Source organism: Trematomus bernacchii, unplaced genomic scaffold (genome assembly GCF_902827165.1).
Source record: "Trematomus bernacchii unplaced genomic scaffold, fTreBer1.1, whole genome shotgun sequence".
NCBI classification, from domain to species: domain Eukaryota; kingdom Metazoa; phylum Chordata; class Actinopteri; order Perciformes; family Nototheniidae; genus Trematomus; species Trematomus bernacchii.
Window position 1 is genome coordinate 23,029,459 of NW_022987739.1, and position 22,874 is coordinate 23,052,332.

General features: G+C 40.2%; 1 protein-coding gene across 7 annotated transcripts in view; it reads right to left on the reverse strand.

Annotated features, from left to right (window-relative positions):
* mast2 (microtubule associated serine/threonine kinase 2) overlaps positions 1 to 22,874 on the reverse strand; it is a 203,219-nt gene that overhangs the window by 13,438 nt on the left and 166,907 nt on the right. For all 7 annotated transcript variants that reach the window (XM_034147305.1, XM_034147303.1, XM_034147302.1 and 4 more), the window contains 14 exons: positions 15,566 to 15,641; positions 15,030 to 15,239; positions 8,830 to 8,931; positions 5,958 to 6,090; positions 5,799 to 5,866; positions 4,661 to 4,758; positions 4,178 to 4,386; positions 3,958 to 4,096; positions 3,566 to 3,698; positions 3,015 to 3,180; positions 1,493 to 1,594; positions 1,112 to 1,234; positions 900 to 1,009; positions 51 to 205 (listed from right to left, as the gene is read on the reverse strand). In XM_034147305.1, the coding sequence (XP_034003196.1) occupies positions 51 to 205; positions 900 to 1,009; positions 1,112 to 1,234; positions 1,493 to 1,594; positions 3,015 to 3,180; positions 3,566 to 3,698; positions 3,958 to 4,096; positions 4,178 to 4,386; positions 4,661 to 4,758; positions 5,799 to 5,866; positions 5,958 to 6,090; positions 8,830 to 8,931; positions 15,030 to 15,239; positions 15,566 to 15,641 (1,824 nt within the window). The remainder of the gene's footprint in view (positions 1 to 50; positions 206 to 899; positions 1,010 to 1,111; positions 1,235 to 1,492; positions 1,595 to 3,014; positions 3,181 to 3,565; positions 3,699 to 3,957; positions 4,097 to 4,177; positions 4,387 to 4,660; positions 4,759 to 5,798; positions 5,867 to 5,957; positions 6,091 to 8,829; positions 8,932 to 15,029; positions 15,240 to 15,565; positions 15,642 to 22,874) is intronic.

The following is a 22,874-nucleotide window of genomic DNA, read 5'->3' on the forward strand; positions in this document are numbered from 1 at the left end:
AAAGTATTATTATTATTATTTCTATTAGGTGTGTTTTATGGAGGCCTCACATCTCTGGAGATCCCACCAGCCAGGATCGATCTCTGGACTTGAGTCCGCTCAGGCTGTCCATACGGTCTCCTCCCTCCTCACTGAGGCTGCGTTTGGTGGGTGGGGGGGTCCTCCTCTCCTCGTGCAGGGACAGACGCTCCATGCTGCTGTACACCTGAACACAACACGACATGTGTGTTAAGACATTTCCTGTTTTTATCATTCCCCACCATAGGCTTTTAAAGCCAGACAGAGTAAGATGTCATATTGCTTTATTTAGATAAAATATATGTTGAGACAAAATTAAGTCCCTATCCAATCTATTTTTTAAATATAACAATTTTTAAATATAAGAAAGCACTCAAAACTTCAAAATCAATTCTGAAAATATGCATCTGGATTTGGATCTGATCAAAATGTGGATTTGTTTTGGTCTAAATTTAATCAACTTTTTAAATGTATTGTTCAATTCTTAAACATTTCCTTTTAATTATTATTATTGGTTTAATTTATTTGATTGTATTAACTTACTCTTCTTTATGGCTATTATAATTTTCACAACAAAATATATAAGCCTTACATAAACAGTATTAAATACATTATGTCATGACCTTGTGCAAATTTAAAACATAAATAATATTTGTTATCATAAAACTATAATTTGCATTTGAATAAAAAAAAAAGAAGCTTGTCAATAGTATAATGGCATAACAAATATTTTTACAGATAACATACCAGCTTATTGGATGCAATATTTTCAGTTTTTGAGCCATGTTTCTCAATGGGTCGCACTCAACAGTAAATGTATTTGTTTTATTTTGAAATTCAATCGGTCTTTCAGTGGATAGTTTGAATGTATGTATCTGCACCTTGCTGAAACGAGGTGAGCAGGATGAGAACTGTCGAATCTCCACGGGTTCTTCATCATTGGTGTCGTCTTCATCCTCTGAATCTACATGGTGGTACCGGTCAGAGCGAGCTGACAGACACAAACAAGCAGGTTATTGTGTGTGGTGATAACTGTGTGAGCATGTGTCGTTCCAGAGAGGGGGAGATTTGGAAGAATCGGTGGGAGACGTACTGTCAAAGTAGCTGGTGTCGTCCTCAGACTCCAGCTGGGGGATGAACTCTGCCTTTTGCCTCAGCAGGCTGTTCCAGTCCAGCTCTGTGAAGAACTGGTGCTGCTTCACCTCAAAGGCACTTCCTGTGGAGATGAAGGAGAGGGTGGAGAACAGGGGGGGGTGAAAAGTAAAGGAACAAAGAAAGAGAAGAAACAGATGAGAACATACATCAGCTGCTTCAGTATCAGATTTGACCAGCTTTGGACCAAACACTCGCTGGAGACAGACTAACAAACACAAGCAGGTTCAAACTTCGGACAAAGTAAAACAGGTTCCTGGAAAAAAAACGTTTCAATAATGTTTACTACATTTTCAGAGATCCTGGTCAGCGTGTGTGTTACCTGTGCCCAGTCTCTCCAAAGGATTTTGTCTCAGCAGTTTGCAGATGAGGTCCTGAGCCTCGAAAGGTAGAGCTTCGTCATCCTCCGGCCAGATGATCTCGTCTAACATAAACACAGCGTAAACACAGCGTAAATACATGGACATGTAGTGTCTTTATTACTGAGGAGACTAATGAGAAACAATATAGTGGAAATATAGGTCCCAACTTTTTCCGCTCTGCTTGCATAGAAACATTTCTCAGGAGGGAACTTTGGGATTTTAGTTTTAGCAGACCATTTACATGCACACAAACCTATATAACACACTACAGGAAATGGAAAACCCCAAAAAGCATAATAAGGCCTTTTAAGTATTTCTTCTTTTCAGAAATCAAACATGCTTTTACGCTGTTGCCTATGAAACATATCTGTTCCCAACCAATATGATGTTTCTCTGTGATGTTATTTTTGCTACAGCTAGTGTGAGCAGTTTATTGCTCCTTCATGACACACATTTGGTGATGGCACCCTGGAGTTGTGTCCTACACAATGCACCTCACTAGCACGCATCCAGCAGACAGATAAAAACACACTCAAGGAGGCCCTGAGTTCTTTATCACCGCGGTGCAGCTGTATTGAGAGGCGGACTCAGATGCTCATAAAAAACGCATGCAGGGATCAATACAGATTTATGGCCATTGACTTGCCCTTTCATCAGAGGGAATTCAAAGGAGTAAAGAAAACGCAGAGGAGGAATCACAATTGATTTGATTCCCTGCATGTCAACCCTGTGCTTCTCTGCTGCAGAGAAACATTTCCAACTGTCCATTTCTGATGACTTCCTCAAGTCAGCCTGGAAGCCCCCAGGCTCCAACATGAAACATTCAGATACACTGTAAAAACAGGAACTACAGCAGAATACATCATTTTCTGCACTGTGATGTATTCTGCTCACAGGAACTTATATAAAAAACATGTAGTAGTTTAGAGGAGTCTTGTTAAAAACGTATTATATTACGACTGTGTGTTATTGTATAATTATTAATATTTTTTTCTTCTTTGTGGGTTTTTTATTTGCGCGAATGTGACCGCATGGTTGCATCAAAACTGCCAGCTCAGGAAACACTGGTTTAGATTACTAGTACTTGCTTGACCAGGGAACGAGTTGTTCTAGCTTGCAAGCTAATTGCTTACATGCAAGATTTGCCATAATTGATAATAATTAGAATGCCTTTATTCGTCACACAGCAGGGAAATGAACGGCGTTACAGCAGCAAATGTACAATACAGATATAAGGATTAAGGAGAATACTTTTATATAGCCGGTAACGTTAACGGATTATAAATACATTGTAAAGTGATAAGCATTAATTGAGCATAAATGTATTTTTGTACCAATCCAATCTGGATGCAAATTCCATTAAGTTCTCTCTGAGATTTCTCCTGCTGTAAAGTGGCCGTCTACTGTTCTTCTCTAAAACAACGCTGCCGAGTAAACCGGTTGCACAAATGACAAAAAGAAAGTGGTGGCACAGCTACTCACCACTGATGACCTGACCAAACAGCTCCTCTGGTGTGTCTCCAAAGAAGGGAGCGCAGCCCACCAGGAACTCATACAGGATGACTCCCATGGCCCACCAGTCCACCGGCTTGCCGTAGCCCTGACGCAGAATCACCTCTGGGGCGATGTACTCTGGAGTGCCACACACCTGAAGGGGCATCAGCACACAGTCAAATCAGTCTGGGAAAAGCAGGTGTGAATATTAACTAATTAGATTGACATGATTTTGCAATATTTCTGGGAAAACCTGTGGAACTGTCATAATTACTGACAGTTTTATTATGGAGGAGGGAAATTAAGAGGTGCCTATAACTTGTTGGCAAGCTAACTGCGTAAGCTCTCAGGCTAAAATAAATGTCTATGACCTTTTTTGATCATCAACTTTTACTTTCCTTTCAGCTGCAAGTTTGCCTTTTTATACAATCCTCACAAAACACACAAAAAACTGTAAGATATTTAAAAAAGCTGTCGCAAATGTCATTATTTTGCGCCACAATACGACATAAAATAAAGGTGAACAAGTGAGCTGGTACCTGTTTATCAAGGAACTCTCTGGTGTCTTTCTCTATGTGTCCTTCATACATGTTTGTAGTCAAACTCATCAAACCGATCTTTGAGAGACCGAAGTCTGTCAGCTTAATGTGTCCCATGGACGTGATGAGAAGACTGCAGGAGAGAACAAGGAAACATTATTTCCAAACGTAAAAAAAGCCGATAAAGCCTCTAAAATACCATTACTTGAACTCATAACACTAAAATAGAACTCAGCATTACTTTCTTACAGTAGGTGTGGCATCCATATTCTTTCACAAATACAACCATCTCTTAAACATATACATAAACAAAACACATGCTTTTATTTCACTAATTTGGTAAAATATTGGCATTCAGTGGCAGTTTGTTGGTGTGTGTGTTTGTGTCTTACTTGTCAGGTTTGAGGTCTCTGTGTACGATGCCATAGTTGTGAAGATACTCTAATGCGAGGACGGTCTCTGCAAAGTACATCCGAGCCATGTCCACCGGCAGGGCTCCGATACTCTTCAGCAGCGTGGCGCAGTCTCCACCTACACAGCACGCTCCGCATTAAACACCACACAAGCGCTACAAATGGCAACAGGATAAAGGTATAACTAAACTGAGCTTACCCTCCACGTACTCCATCACCATGCAGAGGTGTCTTCTGGTCTCGAAGGAGCAGAACATGGAAACCACAAAGGGGTTCTCAGCAAACGTCAGGATGTCTCGCTCCACGAAGGCCTGTTGGATCTGGTTCCTCAGGATCAGGTTCTGCTTGTTGATCTTCTTCATGGCGAAACGCTGCCGGGTCTCCTTGTGACGCACCAGAAACACAGTGCTGCCCAGGGGAAACACAGAGGTTACAGAATCAGAATGCAGTTTATTGTACGCTTTTACATACAATGAATCCTTTGAGTGGATTGTACATCAGACGGGCTCAGATTGTTATTTAAAATCCGACAACATTATGGAAAGGACCCTGAAGAGAAATAAAACACTTGACTTTTTGCTTAATGCAGTCTGTTTGTTATTGCGGTAAACCAAGTCATGCTGAGGGAATTTTTTGTAATGCAGCAATTAAATATTAATTTTAGAATATCATGCTGTCTCACCCGTAGGCTCCGTTGCTGATGAGCTTGATGTTTTCAAAGTCTTCCTCTCGGGGGGGTTTGGTCTTAGGAGGAGCTGGCGGGACGGTGGTGCTTTGACCCTGAAACACATCAGATATACAAGAGACATGTTCCTAATTAAGAAAGGGATGGAGAAGGGGAGCATCCTTGTTTATTAGTGCTTTAACTGAGGCTCATCCTCGAATATCTCCATTTTCCCTAAATAATTTAATGCATGTAAGAACATCTTTTACGAAAATATAGGAGTGTTTTAGAACTTAATGCTGACAGACATACAGTGGTGGATAGTAACAAAGTACATTTACTCAAGTACTGTACTTAAGTACAATTTGGAGGTACTGGTACTTTACTTGTGTATCTTCTACTCCACTACATTTTAGAAGCCTATATTGTACTTTTTAGTCCATTACATTTATTTAACAGCTTTTGTTACTAGTTACTTTTTAGGTTACATTATTAGCGAATACAAAATAGAAATCAATGTTTAAATACACTTTTACATAATTTAAAGGTTAAGATATCCAGCAACAGTATATAAAGTTATTCAAATTAACTTTACATACTGTATACCAGTTGTGATAAAAATACATGAATAATCACAATAGTAACCCAGTAATTCAGTATTTACGATTCTGAATTGGGACATTATGCATAAAGAGTACTTTAAGTGTTGGTATATTTCAATAAGGATACTTTAATACTTTTACTTAAAGGTGGGGTAGGTACGTTTGAGAAACCGGCTCGAGATACACTTTTTGTTATATTCCATGGAATGCTCTTAACATCCCGATAGCAATGAATATCTTAAGTGCTTTGACAATAAATCCATAAAAAATGTCATCTGTGGAAGCCGTAGTACTGTAAAAAGTACGACCAATCATTTTAGCCGGCCCGGCTGTGTATTTTCAAATTCTAGCGCACTCGAGCTGGTTTCTCCAAAATTACCTACCCTACCTTTAAGTAAGATTTGTAATGCATTGACTTTTACTTGTAACAAAGTACTTGTGTATAATGTAGTATTGCTACTTTTACATACAGTAAGTAACACATCTGAGTACTTCGTCCACCACTGCAGATATAATACCTATTAAACGTGATAATGATATGATGAAGTACTCACATCCACTGACTCATCAGTCTCTGGGGTTTCTGGGTTCCCGCTGTCATAGCTGCTCAGCTGGGCCATTTCTACAGAGAGACACACAAGGATCAGTTACCAAACTGAGACAGAAATATCATAAAAAATAATAATAAAATGTTGAGTTTGAGAGTGCGTTACCCTCCAGGGGGTCCCTGGTGAGGCCCAGCTGGCTGATGATGTAGCGGGGGATGTCCGTCTTGATGCCCTGGCCCTCTTTAGCATGGCCCTCTGCTGCCTCCAACAAGTGGTAGAACTCCTCAGGATCAAACTCCTGCAGGCAAGAGGGGAGGGAGGGGAGAAAGTAAGGGGGGACAAAGGGAAAAGTTAAAGGCAAATATTTAAGCTTGTGAAATAATTTGTTGCGTCACGTTTTAGTACCCCATTTTTAAATCTAGCTGGATTCAAGGCTTTTTATTTTGTTGTGAGAATAAGATGAGATGCTGGACAGCTGCATCATGTTGGCACGTCAGTCTCTATGCTAACTTTCTTGAAAATTACAATTCTGAATTCTGACTTTAATCTAATAATTGAAATTAGTGTCGGATCTGGTGGCCCTAATCTTAATACCAGTGGTGGTGGTCTTAGACATTATAATACTTAAAAACTAAGAATTGTATTTGAAAGAGCATCGTTAATATCCTAATACTTGTCTCCTTAAGGCTTCAAGATGTGAAAGATGGCATTGAGCATTATCAACGTTGCCAAGAATTGTCTTTTTGTTCATGAATTGTGCTAACTCTCAGTCACTGTTTAATTGCTTAATAGAATAAAAAGTTTTACTTTTTCAATTTAAAAATATAGACCCATTTTTATTGCAATGAAAATCCTCTTATCAGTTTTTATATTTATCTCACACCATTTTAGATTCTGAGCTGAGCCTCCAAGCTAGAACAACAACAAAGACCACCACCGTGCTGTTTGAGATGCATGAATATCGTCATTGCAGGCAATATCATTTCAGACTTTTCAAGGACCTGTGACGGGATAAGGACAAAGGAATGAGAGGAGGACGGACTTTTGTTCTTGCACACCCCAATTTAACTCCTATGTTTTTTGACAAAGACATATAGACCACCGGTGTTCCCCCCTCACACACACATACATCATATACAGTATACATGTAAACACACAGCCACTCCCCCTCCTCTATCTGTGTGCTTTCATTTGTAAAAACCCATCCTGTGTGGTGTCGTAGCTTCAGCAGCATGTGATTAGTCAAAATGTCAGCACCGGGCATTCCACACCTACCCTCTTCTCTTTCCTCCCCTTTTCTCTCCTCCCTCACCCTCCACTGCTCCTCCAATTACCCTTGTCTTCTACACTTGTTTGTTTTTCCCTACTCTTCACCACCTCCCTTCCTTCTCTCATTTCAGGGCTCACACAAGGTTAGATTCACCTGTTAGGCCACAGATGTGCACCATCGTAACACAAACTGATGGAGCTCTGCATGGTGGTAGGAGAAAGAGCCTCTGGTATTCATATACACAACCGTGTGTGTGTGTGTGTGTGTGTGTGTGTGTGTGTGTGTGTGTGTGTGTGTGTGTGTGTGTGTGTGTGTGTGTGTGTGTGTGTGTGTGTGTGTGTGTGTGTGTGTGTGTGTGTGTGTGTGTGTGTGTGTGTGTGTGTGTGTGTGTGTGTGTGTGTGTGTGTGTGTGTGTGTGTGTGTGTGTGTGTGCGTGCGTGCGTGTGCATCAGGCTGATTTTAAATGCTCAGTGGAAGTCCATAAATGAATTGCTGTGGTTGAATAATTTCACAGCCGGGAGCAGGAAGCTCTAAATTGTTTATTAACCATGCATGGAGTCAAGCTTTATATGAAAAAGCTATTTCCAGTTAATATTTATTTCATCGTAATCTTTCAAATGGACTAATTTACACCACAGTGCAGTCGTGTGATTAAAATGTGAGAGTACTCTATGCAGCTGGTGAGGATAACCAACCAGGGCCAGGCTGATTAAAGCAAAGACAATTTCTCCACTTAATCAAAATGACACAAGATAAAGATTAACATGTATGTCTAATGTACAATAAGGCTTACTTGTGTGTGTAATTGTGCTGTAAATATCCTCTTTTAGTTGATTGTATCCCAAGATGTTGCGCTTATTGTTGCTTTATTGATGGTTTAATCTTGCTTTTCTGCCTTTTGTATTAATCTATACATGTATGTTCATTATAATTAGATAAAATCATTATGTAAAAATATTCTCTTGCCTGATAAAGCCTATAGTTAGGGCTGGTTTCAAGCTTCCTTCCTCCTGGGTCCTAGATTTTATGCTATTATATTTTACATTTTTTCTTGTTATTTTATTATATTTTTGTAATTTTCATTCATGTTTGTTGATCTGTAAAGCATGCTGAGACAAATATGTATTGTGACATTGGGATATATGAATATGATTGATTTGGTGCAAGTCCTACTGTATACAAATTCAGGTATTAGCTGTATTAGTAGTATTACAAAAATAAATGTAAGTATTACATAGGAACAACTACTCTTGATATATATCTTGACTATCTTCTATCTATCTTATTGGATATTTGGTGCTGGTGTATCATTGTGTAAGCCGCAGTTGGCCAATGTGGAGCTAACTTTTACTACAGTTGGTAGTTTATTCTGGAAAATCACATTTACAAGCTGATGAACTGCTTTTTGTGTTACCAGCTCCAGCTGTCAGATCAATAGTGCAGTCAAATGTAAAAGGTTTTCCTCTGAAATGTAGCAAACATATATTTATGAAGTAGAAGAACATCAATTAAGAGTATTAGAATCAATGAGGCATTAGAGGGATATCCTCTTACTTATTCCAGGCTTTATCAAAACCTGGCAGCTAAAATACCCACAATGCAAGTGACACTTTAGTCAGAGATTTGCATGCTAACGAAGTCTGGAGCCTGTAGTCTGTAGCAGTGGTGAGAAGCATGCTACAAAGTAAATGACAGACGTTGTGTGTGTTTTAATAATATGACCAGTCAGTGAATATGTGACATTCAACAACGACGTGTTCCTCTCACCAGGCACTCCAGCAGACGCGCAGGTCGGGCGATGATGATCATCAGCTTCCTGACCAGTTGCGTGACAAAGGTAACCTCCACACTCTCTGAGCGCTCGTGAGCCTGGACACACAAAGACAACAACACAACAGTAGTTAACATGAGAGAAACAGTTCACCTTCTTTTCACTCTTTATTCTCACATTTTTGTTTTCTTTTGAGAGATTTCACTTGTAATGAAAGCCCTTAAATAGCTTTTTTTAATGGAAGCTTCGACATACAAATATTTATTCATTATTTTTAATCATATTTTAATAATTTATCACCACGAAAGCATGTTTGACCTTGAATCTGTGCAGAAAATGTGTCTTGTGTAGTGAAGGACAAACAGTTTGAGGACAAATGGTCATTGGAGTCCTTCCATCGGTGACACCTGAGAGGTAATCTAAATCAGAACGACCTCCGCCTCGCTTCCTGATATCCACCGTGAAATGTCTGTCAGTGTGTGGACAGAGCAATTTACCCCGCAATCCACTGGAAGCGCATCTGGAGCAAACGCTGATCCGCGGGAAGAAATGGGCTGGAAGTAAAGTGTGTGTACGTGTTGGTGCGCAGAGTGGAAGCTGTAACAATTACAAACCACCCACTGTAAAACATGTTTCAATATCAGGGGGGAAATGTGGGTGTGTGTGAAGGCAGCATGTATGTATGTATCTATAATGTATGTACTGTATGTGTGTAGCAGACAGGCTAACAGAGTGGAGGCAGGGTTCATAAACAAAGCATGGGCAGCTCGTGGCTGTTTGTCTAACAGAGCCATGCTGACAGACGCCCAGACCCCCTCTTGAATTATTCATATCTGTAATGAAAACTGAAGGGGAGGGGGGGTCTATATACTGTATGTGCACGCTAAATATGTATTAGGGTGAATATATGTAAGCGTGAAGGAGACAGAGTGTGTGTGTGTGTGTGTGTGTGTGAGGTGAGTGTACAGGCCAGTGATCGGTGGGTAATGGACAGCTGAGAAATGGACCCCCACAGCGCAGCGGCTAATTAACCAGTCATAGTGTGTGTGTGTGTGTGTGTGTGTGTGTGTGTGTGTGTGTGTGTGTGTGTGTGTGTGTGTGTGTGTGTGTGTGTGTGTGTGTGTCAGACTGTGTATTCAGTCTGCATGTCTAATGTGGGAGAGATTCCCTGGTGGGTTTAACCTATAGAAAATGTGCTTCCACAGCTCATTTGCATGTGTACTGTTTGATATAATCTGTAGATTTCACTTTATTACAAATATATTGTGTCGGCGCACATGGAATATATTATTATTCAGGATCCCTAATTTATTACTTATCATTGTTCATTTTAGTGTTTTATTGTTCCCGACTTTTAAGGCAATGTTTTCCATTATATTGGTTTTATTTGTTTGTCAACTTTGAGATCATCGGTCTGCGATTTGCGATGTGGTTTATATTTGTTATTGGTGATTTTTTTACATAAAAATACGGAAGCACTTTTTTCCCCCCATGTCATCTCCCACTTGGTAATCTAATAATTGGTCTTCAAAAATGTCCCCAATATTGATAATTAGGACACATTGTCTGATAAAGTGATAAACAAAAGTATAAAAATACAATTATAGCATTGTGAAAGATTTTTAAAACATTTATACTTAAAGGTTATATGGTTTCTATTGAATTCACGTTTGCACCTGATAAAACATTTTAAAATGTGAATATAATTGATACGTTTTAGCCAATAAATGTAAGGTTTTTTTCGTCTTTAATTGTGTGACAGTTTATTTAAAACAAATATTTGTGGAATAAATTGGTTAGGTCCAAACCACAGAGAATTCTAAATATATTCATGCTTATGGTTTCAACCAAACATTTTATATGGAAAAAAACCTGTTAAGGTCAAGAGTGAACCTACTTTTACACAGAAAACATGCACAACATTCACGAAGATCGAGCATTGTGTGCCATTGTTCTACAGGCTACTCTCATCCCCGAGGTGACGTCACCTATTGTGGAGCACACCCAGGAGCACTCATCACTTTCTCCAAGCAGGTGATGTTTCCACCTGAGTCCATCTAAGAGCCAATTAAAGCCAGATGTTTTCAGCTGTGTGTGATAAACATGCTGAGAGTTCAGAGTGAACCATCAACATATCGCAGTGACAGATCACCAGAGCTGAGTTTGCAATCTGCCTCTCCCTTGCCCTCGGGTGACCCACAGGGGTCTAACAGGGTCTCCCTGGGGTTCCAGCAAGGGATGGCCTGGATGCAGGTTGCCATAGTGACCGCCAGGCAGGTCACTACGGCCCCCCTGTGACAGGGATGGATGAGGGTAGATGAAAAGAAGACGTGCTGTGGTGAGAAGAGAGGGACGGAGGATATGGGGTGAAGGTGAGAGGAGAGATTAAAGATGAGAGCAGGAGCAGAGGAGGACAGAAGGAGGAGAGGTGAGGAGGCCTCCTGCGAGCTCTGTAATGGGGTCATGACATGAGGAGAGGAAAAAGAAATGGATGAATAAAGAAAAAGGATAAGGAAGAAGGACAAAGGCAAAGGACAGAGGCATGTCAAGAGCAGAAGTAGTGGACAGATCAAAACGGACATTTCTTACAACTAAAACACCTGATAAGTGATCTTGGACAATGATGTGTGAGTCCTGTTCGTTTAGCATTGTCACAACAGGAACACTTCAGGGTTACAAACAAAGAGAGCCTAAGAAACATGGTTACAATTGATGTTCTTCCCAGTCAAAGGTAAAAGGGTCAGTCCACCCAAATCATTGACACCGTTTCTAGAAAGACAAGTGGAAATCTTGTCACCTCCATAAAATAAATTCAATTCACTTCCATTAACTGACTGCTAATTCAGAACCATAGGGAATTAAGCCAAGGTTATCCATATGTGACAGTATATGGTTTGAATGTGTCAAGAGACTCTTTTGTTCACTGTTTATACAGCAATGTGTGTGTTTGTTAAAAGATCTGTGTCTGCATCTACAGGATTATTAGATTGAGGGTTATTATTTAAATGAATGGTTGGTTAATGTAATGTTCAGATAACATATCTATTTGATCTTATATACTATGATATATATAGTATACAGTTCAAATGTAAAATAGATGTCCATATTATAACCCTTGAAGGAAACCAAGAGTGTCTTCATTGTCACTTGGTGAACTGCCCCTTTAAGCAACACCAGCATAAAAGACTTTAGATCACTGTCCAGATATGGAAGGGTTGATCTGATGACTAAACCATCTGGATGACCAACAGATGTCACATCCAAGCAGTGAAGGCACCATTCATAAATCCTAATGACAGTTGTAAATCATCTAAAGGCACTGAATGTAGTCAAGTACACGTTTTTTTCAGTATATTCTAAAAGGCCTTTTGCCCATTTACTTCTTCATTATTAACTGATCCAAAAGTATACATCACACTGTCAGATCCACCAGTAGAAAATCGCCTGATGACTCATTAAGAAGTCTGAATTATTAACCAGCTACAGACAAAAAAACACCCACAGCAGTTGACTGATTACAAAAAGATTTAATAATTAATGTATTCGTCATCGACCTCTGAAACACACTTAATTATCTTTTGGAATATTTCAAATGCGGTAACAAGCTGAAAGAAGCTAATTTAGTTTCAACAAAAAAATTATACAAAATATCCGACACAAAGTTATAACCGACTGAAAACTAAAACGTGAACTATCAACATCAAACTCCAGAGGCATCAAATAAAGCCACCAAAAGCAGAACCAAAGCTGAGCAGAGAGTGATTTCAAAGTTTGCGTGAGTTGGTATGCTCTAACTTTTTATTAAACAGCATTCAAACTGAGAAGTTACAAGGCTTCAACGTAAACAAGACCGGAGTGCCAATAAAGCTTGATAGAATCAAACCGAGATGGACTCAACTGTAAAGTCTGCGTCTGCATCATCTTCTTCCTCCTCCTCCTCCTCCTCCTCCCAGCTGTGAGTGACCACCTTCCACTTGCTCCTCCTCAACACATCCTCCAGCACCAACTCCTCCTCCTCCAGTCTCCTCTGACACGAGATGCAAGACATGCTTCTGCCGAAAAGCCACAATAAAACGAGGAATTCCCATAGACGACGCAGGCACAGAGGCTGCTTTCAAACCTCCGTCCACCTGCTTACAGCTCCATACTGTCCTCTGTCCAAAACAAAAAGCACAAGGCCGCCTAATTGATGATGTCATCATCCACCCCGCATTGCAGCTTCAGCGTCTTCTCCAGATGTGCTCGAGTCCAGTTCCTCACACCCTCCAAAAGCATTCGAACAGGCTTCCACATCCACCTCCCTGCAAGCCCACGGCCAATCAGAAACAGCGGAATCCCCTTGAAACCCCGCCCATCCCCAAAAGATCCCTCCGACTGCACCTCCCTTACCCCTCCTGTTCGTCTGAGAGAGTCATCTGTCAGCCCTCGGTGACTGCTGGAGTGTGAAATTAAAATCGGGTAGGATCTGTGCGTGTGTGTGTGCGTGTTCGCCTGCATACATATATGTGTGTGTGTGTGTCTCTAGGATGGAGGGATAGTTTGTGTGTGTGTGTGTGTGTCCCAGTAGAACAGAAGGTCAATAAGAGGCCGGTGGGAGTCATAATGTCGCCCCCCCCCAGGCACTGGAACACTGAGCTAATAGAGATGTCACCACGGACACACACATGTAAATAAATGTCTGCGTTCACACACAAAGAAACACAAAAACTGTCTGTAAAAACGTGTCAAGCTGTAATTAGCAACACAGAGGTATAATAAACAAAACGTGTGTGAGTGTGTGTAGGAATGTGATATAGCTGAGGGAGTTTTATGTGTTTGCAGCTGCGCGGCCGTCTCTGTCCAGTCGTATGACATCACACGGCGCTGACAGTTGTAACTATGATGGGTGAACGAAGAAGCGCGTCACACCGTGAGTTGTTCCACGATTAACTGAGTGTGACCGGGAGGCGGCCATAGTCATGATGTCTTCATCCCGGACGGACTTTTCACACAGCGGCATTTGGACTTTTTATTATAGGGGTCGGTATAGTAATATTCTAGGGAGTTTGCCACTGAATAGATTGGTTCGAGGCAGTTATCACGGTCAGTTATTTGTATTGAGTTTTAAAGCAGATGTTTCATTTGAACCCAAGTCATTATTGATTTATTAGTGAAAGCTATTCTTCATATTGTCTGTTTGTACTTTAGGTTCAGCTGCACTGAATAAACGTGGTTATATCAGCAGTTCATTGGAATTAATTAATTGGAAGTCTACCAATTTGCATAATCCTTTCCAGGTACCTGCCCGTCAATTACCGTTTCTTTCTAGGAAATAATTAGAGAACTGCAGGGGCTGTTAAATATCATAAAACAAATTCTACTTTAAAATGAATGCTTTATGCACCATGAAAAGCATCTGCAGCAAGGACACAATGCTCTGCCTATGATAGATTTGGAAATTCGTCATCCAACATCTTCATCTGTTAGTGATGACGCCAAGATGATGCCGAGTCGTTAATATCTCAAATGTCAATGTTCTGCTATGAGAAAGGATTTATTGAGTGATTGTTGCAGATGGAACATGGGATGAGAGAATTAGGGAGTGATTTTGTAAACAGCCAAACAGTTTTGTTATTGAAGCACAGTATTAAGCACTGCATTCATAGCATTGGCTTTCTGACATACTTTAATAACCCAAAGCCAGCTTTATTGGTAATGGTTCAACTTAAAGTCAAATCAATTATAGCTGCAGATGTTTTCATTACATTTGTTCCACTTCCTCTTACTGAGTTTGTCTTTTAAATGTTGTTTTAATGCCTTTTACTGTATGGCTCAGGTAAAGCACTTCTTATTGCCTTTGTGTTGCAATGGTGTTTCATAAATAAGCTTACCTTGACATGTAGCTATTACAAATAAATAAATAAACTACATATATTATATATCAAATAAATGTGTTCTCTCCTCGAGTAATCAATTTGATATAAAACATTTATCTTAATTTTCTCGAAGACATTTATTTTCTTTTTTTATGCGAAGGATATTAAACTTTTTGGATCTAGAAATCCAGTAGGAAATGCAATCAAGTTTCAAGTGAGTTTACGGTAATTGTTAAAATAGGATACGGTTTCTTTATCCATTAACGTCACCTTTGAAATACTCGTTGCCTTCTTAAAACACAGGTATCTGAGTGCAGGGCAGTGAATGTTTCTGGACTTACGTCTTGCAGCAGCTTCTCCAGGTTTTCCTGTAGCTCGTAGAAGTACCGGGAGGTGATGAGGCCCTCTCTGCTTTTCTCCAGGCAGTCTCTGGACAGCTCTATCAGCTGATGGTGGATGAAGCTCAGGACCCCGTCGGCCAGCGGGCAGACCTTATCGGGGGTCGAGGAGAAGAGCAGCTCAGCCAGACGCTCCTCCATTTGAGCCGTCGCCTGAGGGGAGGGGGGCGGGAAAATTAAAGGGGGGGGACAAGGATGAGTCACAGTAGAGATACGCGCAATCCAGACATATGGAGAGACTACGGTGACAAAAAACGTCATGTGCACAGGTTAATAAAGAAAATCTCTTCTAACTAAATATTTGAAACTGTCCTTTTTAAACAGAAAAAATAAATATATATATACCTAAAAGCTAGACTTTTTTTTAAATTGAGACCTTTAAAAGTACAAGTGATCAGTTATAGAACAATACTGTAATGTTTATTTTCTTCATGAAAAATACTTAATTGTGTACTGGAAGTGTGTCTCCTTGTACAAACCTTGGGAAACCTCTCCTTGTACACATGGTTCATCATCACGATCTCATGGTCGAAGGAGATAGGTGAACGCCCGGGGCTGGAAACATACACAATAACACAGGTGAGTGGAGTCAATCAAGTTGTAATACCGCAAATCTGTTATTTTATCATTTAAAAAATAAAATGAAAGAAGCTCATCATGAGAAACGATCACCACATCATCAAAGCTGAACTTTCACAATTATATTTGATCCCAGTTTCGCCAATAGGCCTGTGTAGAAAGGTGTTTTATACTATATATTGAATTGTGCCTGGGGGGAGAAACTCAGCCAGAGAACAACTCTTAAGCTCTATGGGTTCAGAAATCTGAAGAACTGTTTTAGTGTTAACTTTTATGTAATGAAAGGGGTGCCATCTTGGAAAATCTTATACCTACAGTACACTCCTAGCGTCACAATTTATATTTAAATTGACAAATGACTAAAGAAAAAAACATAATTCTTCTTCTTCTACAGTACTTTGTGCATAACTATTATTTTTTACTGACTTTTTGGAGAAATTCCTAATATTTTTACTTTCTGAGTTCCCTACGAATGTTGTATATAAAACAATCTTGAAAAAAATGCTCACAGCTATAGACTGTATAAAATACAAGCGGCCAACACCACGGCCTGTCAATCAGGATAGAGGCATAGCAATGCATGTCCCTCCCATGCTCTACCCTCATGTCTAAATATTGTAGTCTTGTGGTGGCAGAAAACAAAGATGGCGCCGGCCAAAATCTAAAGTTGACAACAGCTATCTATGCATATTGTAGCATTTAGCAGCAGTTACTGTTACCTTTGTTACACAGCAAGTACATGTCTTTAAATTAAGGTAGCAGAGACCTCACAGTGGTGATGCTATGGGTCTATTACATTTCACTTATGGAAACGGCCTTGGCGGAGGTCTGCACTTTCTCTTCTATGGTAATTACACTTGAAATAATAAGCCCTAGTTCTTCTGAAGGATAACTCTTCTCCTACAGGAGGTAGTGCTACTTGTCCTTGAGCTGAAGAAACACAGCTGACCAGAATACATGAGACACTCAGGATTGTCAGGTCACCCGGGCACAGTGGGAATAAAAGCTGGATGGTGGACCCACGCGCTAACGGGACCTCGGGGTCTTCATCATATGTGTGCCTTCAGCGGTGTAAACCAGAGGACCATGGCAACCTCTGGACTCACATGGCTGCACACACACAGAACGGCACAAAGGTAAGGCCTCGGGAGACCGCTGGACCCCGGATAGCATACAGTATGTGTGTGGATGCGTGTGTGTGTGTAGCTGTCAGTAATAAACCGAGGCTGTCCACAACTCAACTGCAGTGAGGGTCTGCCAGTTCTCAGGGGGGTTTCATGACCGGACAGACTGACAGTGATGTCTCCTTCAGTCTATACCCGCTACAACAGAATATCAATCCATCAGTTTTTTACACAGTGGACTTCATCTCCTCTCTATTTCCCTCCTCCTGGGACTCATCTTTTTCCGAATTCCCCCCCCCCCGTCCACCTCCAACCTTTCTCTACAATAGGACAAAATAGCGACACCAGCAATATCCTTGACCTTTCTATGTCTCACTTTCAGGAGAAAAGGGGATGACGACAGGTGACAGGAAGTGTGTGTGTATGTGTGTGTCATGGGAGAGAAATTTAATTCCAGACAATTTCAAGCTTTGTTAGCCTGCTGTATTATTCATTCCATCCATTTATGACTGTAAATATTTATTTCTAAATATTGCAGTTGCAATTTCAACGTTTGGTACGCATACAAATAATCTTCATGTTAATAAATCATTGTGTGCCAAATTCTAGTCTCCATTTATTTTAAAATCTTCCAAGGTCAAATTGTTTATAAGAGAAAAAAAAAACAATGTTTTTGTGTTATAAAATTATTTCTCGTTCTGTCAGTTTTAACAAGATACAGACATTGGTAGTAAGGAAATTACAAAAAAAGAAACCATAATGAGAGCTAATGGGATTATCTCACCACAAATTGCATTTATTTGTCTTGTTTGAAGGACACAAACAACCCTTTCACGTTCATTCATTGTATATTTTCATTCACATTTTTCCCCTGGTGTAAGACTCAAACCATTTTATGTAAAACAAATTGTTTGAGTTATTTTCTGAATTTGAAAAATATAAATTCAATATGAAAGCAGTATTAATAAAAATAAAAATTAAATAAAAATAAAAATAAAATAAATAAAGCCATAAAAATACCAAAGGTATTTTACAGGCATTCCTAAAGAGTCACACAAATTGAGATTAAGAGGTGCTGGTAAAAGTAGAATGTTTTGTCTCCAGATGTCTTTACTAGTATGAGTCATCGGTACACACAACCACACAAACATACAAGCATGCACACACACACACACACACGTGACCGGTACGATGAGGTAATGCTTTGAGTCATCCATCGGCAGCTCGCAGTCCAATTACCAGCTTAATAGGAATGAGAGAAGCCTGAAAGTGACATACGAGGCAAACCTCATGGAGGCAGTTTATCATCACGCCTACACATGACAAGTTACCACACACACAGGTATACAGTACGTAGCTCACATTATTCTTTTGTTTTCACCTGCATTGGTGGGATCTTGATTTTTTTTATACTGTATACTTCTGGATAAAAGTCCTTTGATGGCATCTTGACATAAGATAAGATAAGATGGACCTTTATTAATCCCTGTGGGGAAATTCAGTTGTTTAAACAGCAACAGGGTGAGAGTGAAAAACAAGATAGCACAGATTCACACGGATTAATAAAATCAAAAATAAGATCAGCGATAAAAATAAAAATAATAATAACAATAGTTTTGGTTTATTTTGTCCAGGTTTTGAATGATGTGCTTTTAAACACAATAATTAAAAGGTAGTTAATAGAATTTAGTTTGTGGTGATAACAGCATTGATAATTACCGTTAAATTATTAAAGAGTCACAACTATCTTCTACCTCAACGCATTTTGAGTTTAATCTGTGTGTGTTTCTAATTGGGGAGAATAAAGTTTAAGTTGTAAAAAATATTGAAGTAAAACTTGAAAATTAAAGTGGTTTTAATTATGAGTTTCTGCCTTGACAATTAAACGGAACAATTGCAGAAGCTCAAGAGACACATTCCCTATGGTTTTTTGGTAATTAGAAAGGAAGTATTGAGTTTTAATTGTCAGTAGCTAATCCTACATCGATCAAAGCACAGCCCTAAAATCCGGTGGCCGACAGGTGCAAACGCGCTACAACAACCCAAAACACTTCTATTCGGAGAAACACGCTGCAGTTTCAACATTGATGCAAATACATTTTTTTTTAACAAATGTGTCAAAACACATGCAAATACAGAAAAATCCTTATCAAGTTGATGAAACATGCGCAGCGTTTATGACTGTAAAAGCGATGGAATGGTGTTTGCTCCTGTCGGTCACCATACTAGAAGCTTTCGAAATGAAAACAATATTTCCTGTTAAAAGAAGAAACTAAGAACGTCACTCGAAAGGTAAAAGAGAAAGTAGCTTTTTAATCATTTTTGTTAACTGACCTTTTCAACTAAGCACAGCTCAACTATGCGTGCCCACACACACTCAACCTTTTGCTGATGGACGTCCATCACTGGGAGCTCTGAGGCCCTCAACTTTCAAACTCTCCTTTCATGTTCGTGTTACTTGAAAAATAAAAATCGATCAAAACCCCTGGCAGCGTGCTCTGACACCGGGCTGGGTAATTAAAGGTTAGCCTTGACAGAGATGGATTCAGTGCCAGAGGCTGTTATGTACATTCTTTAATTTCCACAGAATATCTTCTCCTCCTCTCCGTGTTATTCTCCTCGTCTGCTCGTGGCTGTGAGCCTGTTTTATTAAAATAAAGCTCCTGCACAGAGCCAGCTGCAGCGGAGGTCGGAGTGAATCCCCAGGATGAATAACACGAGAAACCCAGACAAAGGCTAATTAGAAAACGGCTATATTTCTACTGTAATGGGAAATAAAAATTGCCCCGCGGCAATCCCTGGAAAAAATGTCTTCGTCATTATTTTGAGAAACGACCTTGGAAACGAGGCTTGGGAGGAAGTTGTGAAGAGTACTTTTGTTTTAGTGTGGGGCAACAAGTTCAAAAGTGTGAGAAAAAACGGAAATATTAACGAAATAGAATAAAAGATTAAATCGCAACCCCAGGGTGTTTTATAAAATTGGATAATTAAAACATTGTTGGAAAGGCGTCTTCCTTTTCTTCCCCTAGCTAAGTGGTGATGTCACCTGTGACAAAAGGCATTCAAAATGCAAAAGAGCTTGTTGGTAGGGAGGCTAATTGAAGAAAATCAATCGAGACAGCCAATAAGATGGTGACGGTGAGGCGGGTGGGAGGAAGAGGTGAGGAGGGGGGAGAGGCTGCTGTGTGTGTGTGTGTGAGAGAAAAATAACATTGATGCTTCACAACTGAGGCGGGCGACTTGGGAAATGAGAGGCCTAATTGAGCGTGACAGAGAGCCGGCTAGAATGGGGATGAGGTGTGTGTGTGTGTATGTGTATGTGTATGTGTATGTGTGTATGTGTATGTGTATGTGTGTGTGTGTGTGTGTGTGTGTGTGTGTGTGTGTGTGTGTGTGTGTGTGTGTGTGTGTGTGTGTGTGTGTGTGTGTGTGTGTGTGTGTGTGTGTGTGTATGAGTACTGTGATTGCATGTGTACACCATAGAAATCTTTAAAGACATCTCTGTAACATCTCCTAAAACCACAAAGCGGTGGGCCAAATTTGGTGGAATATGCTTTAATGTTCAAAAAGCTCTTTATTTTTCTCATACTGCCTGCAGCACTTCTTTTCACCCTCTGTCTGAAACCAGAGCCCACTTTGCTCTGATTGGTTAGCTTGCCAGCTCTGTTATGATTTGTCAACCGCTTAGAGATCCCCCTAAACCCCATGTACAATGTGTTGGAGCGCTAGCCAATAGAAATGTGAGTGTTACATAGTAGGGAACTCTGGGATTTTAGCCTTTGCAGACCATTCACATGCAGAAAAACCTATATAACACACATCGGGAAAGGTAAAACCCCCCAAAACATAATAGGGCCTCTTTAATATAACACAGAAACCAGAATTACCGCTTCGGGTTTGTTTTGTCTAAGATTACTGATATGTATGATAGAATAGGGAATGTGGTTTTCCAGACAGGAAGTCAATGGGGTGCTTCAGCCTGTAACAGTTCATGGCGCATGAATGATGGATGCATGTGGATCTAAAGAGTATGGTGGATGGTGGACAGACGGAGAGATAAGGGAGTGATAAGAGGTGATAGATACACTGTAGAAACTTAACTCGACGAGAATGAGATGGGGAGAATACAAATTAGGGAGAAAGTGTAAAATGATAAAAAAGGGTGACTGCCATCACTCACGGCGGAGTCGTAAAATTAGCATATAATTGTGCTCTGCAGCTCATTTTCATTTGTTCCCTCTCTCTTATACAGAGACACACTTGTTCCTCCCCCTGGGTCCAATCATCATCTCCTCTCCTCTTAGTCACTCACGTCATCCTCTTCACTACATTTTCCTCACACTAGTATCCTCATTAGGGGATTCTATCAACTCGGAACTGGATCCAAAAGTGAGCTGGTTAATAGAACCCGAGCCCTAATCCTCAGTCTGCCCCTCTGTTGGTTATTTATCTGCACTTGCAGACCGTTTGCAGACAGCTCACTAAGAGCTTTTTAATGACACTCACTGCTGGAGGACTAATATGATGTCAGGCTTTCCGCTGAGGCTCATCCACCGTGCACATGAGGGCCCGCAGCCGAAACACTTTCAAAGTCACCTCCAAGTTTATAAACTTCCCCGTAGTAATTAAAGCATTGTTTTGTCAGCTTTCATTGTATATCTGACAAAAGCTTAAATATGCTTTAATGTTCAAAAAGCTCTTTATTTTTCTCATACTGCCTGTGTTGCAGCATCTCTTTTCACCCTCTGTCTGAAACCAGAGCCCAGTCTGCTCTGATTGGTTATCTGGCTGGCTCTGTTGTGATTGGTGAGGCACTTATAGAAGTCCTGTCTCTTAACCTATCATGTACTATGTGTTGTAGCGCTAGCAAATAGAAGCACAAGAGTAACATAGTGATGTCACTATGTTATGGAAGTAAACAAAGGAGTCCAATAGAGGCTTCTCAGGCAGGGGGGGGAGTGTGCGGGGGAGAAACACAGTACAGGAGAGCGAAGAACCGAAAAAGCATAATAGGTCCCTTTTAAGTTTCCTGTTCTCTAATTTCTCTCAACATCTCATTTTATGGTTTTCTAATTGTGTTCTATTGCCCAGGGAAGTTATTTAAGGATACAGGGTGAGGCTGGATTACGTGAGATGGCACTTATTTAAACACACACACTCACATACTGAGAGCCTGGTATCAATCTTCAAACACAATGGGACTCTAATCAGATACACACCATGCGACTCAGTCTCGCCTTCTTTCATCTCGGAGGATGAAATAATCCAATATCTCGCGGTAAATAAATACAGATAAAGATGGGGGGGGGGAAGCTGCAGAGCAAGAGATGGAGGTGAGACACCATGTGTGGGTGAGGAGAGAAAACAAAGATGAGAATAAAGAAAAGTGTAAGGAAGGAAGGGTGATAGGTGGTGAAAGGAGAGGGTGAAGTGAGTTCAATCTACACACAGACGGAGAACCGTAGAGAACATGAAGACATTTGAGCTGGAGACGGACAGAGAGAACAAACTGAAGGACAGACAGATCCACAGGTGAGTGTCAGTGATATAGACAGTGGACTTTCTCCTCGCTCACACATCAGAGGGGCGAGTATGACCTTTCTGGAAACTGACACACACACAAACACGCACAAAACTAAGGGCATCGAGGCCTTTGTGTAAGGCAACTCAACTGGTCAGTTATTTGTTCATATTCAGCCTTCAAACACTAAAGTTGGTTAAGCACGAGTCCAGTTATCTTTCATGTTCGGTGTTAATGTCAATGTCTTGGCAATCATTTGTATCATTTGGATAAGTGAATAACTCATGTGGCACATTTAAAAAGAATATACAAGCCAGGTTTTGTATGGCAGCAGCTATATACTTATAGGCCACTTTATCATGTCAACCTGTTAAATGTAATGCAGACCAATATTACTGTTCTGCCATACATTCTGCCATTGATGTTCAATTTGGATTGACCTTGGCAGAGATATTGATTGATTTTTACATACATATGTTTGTTATTGAGGCTGTAGTGTGTAGTGGTGTTGAAGTGGAGTGCATTATAATATGAGATGTTTCTCATGTTTTCTCAAGCACATTT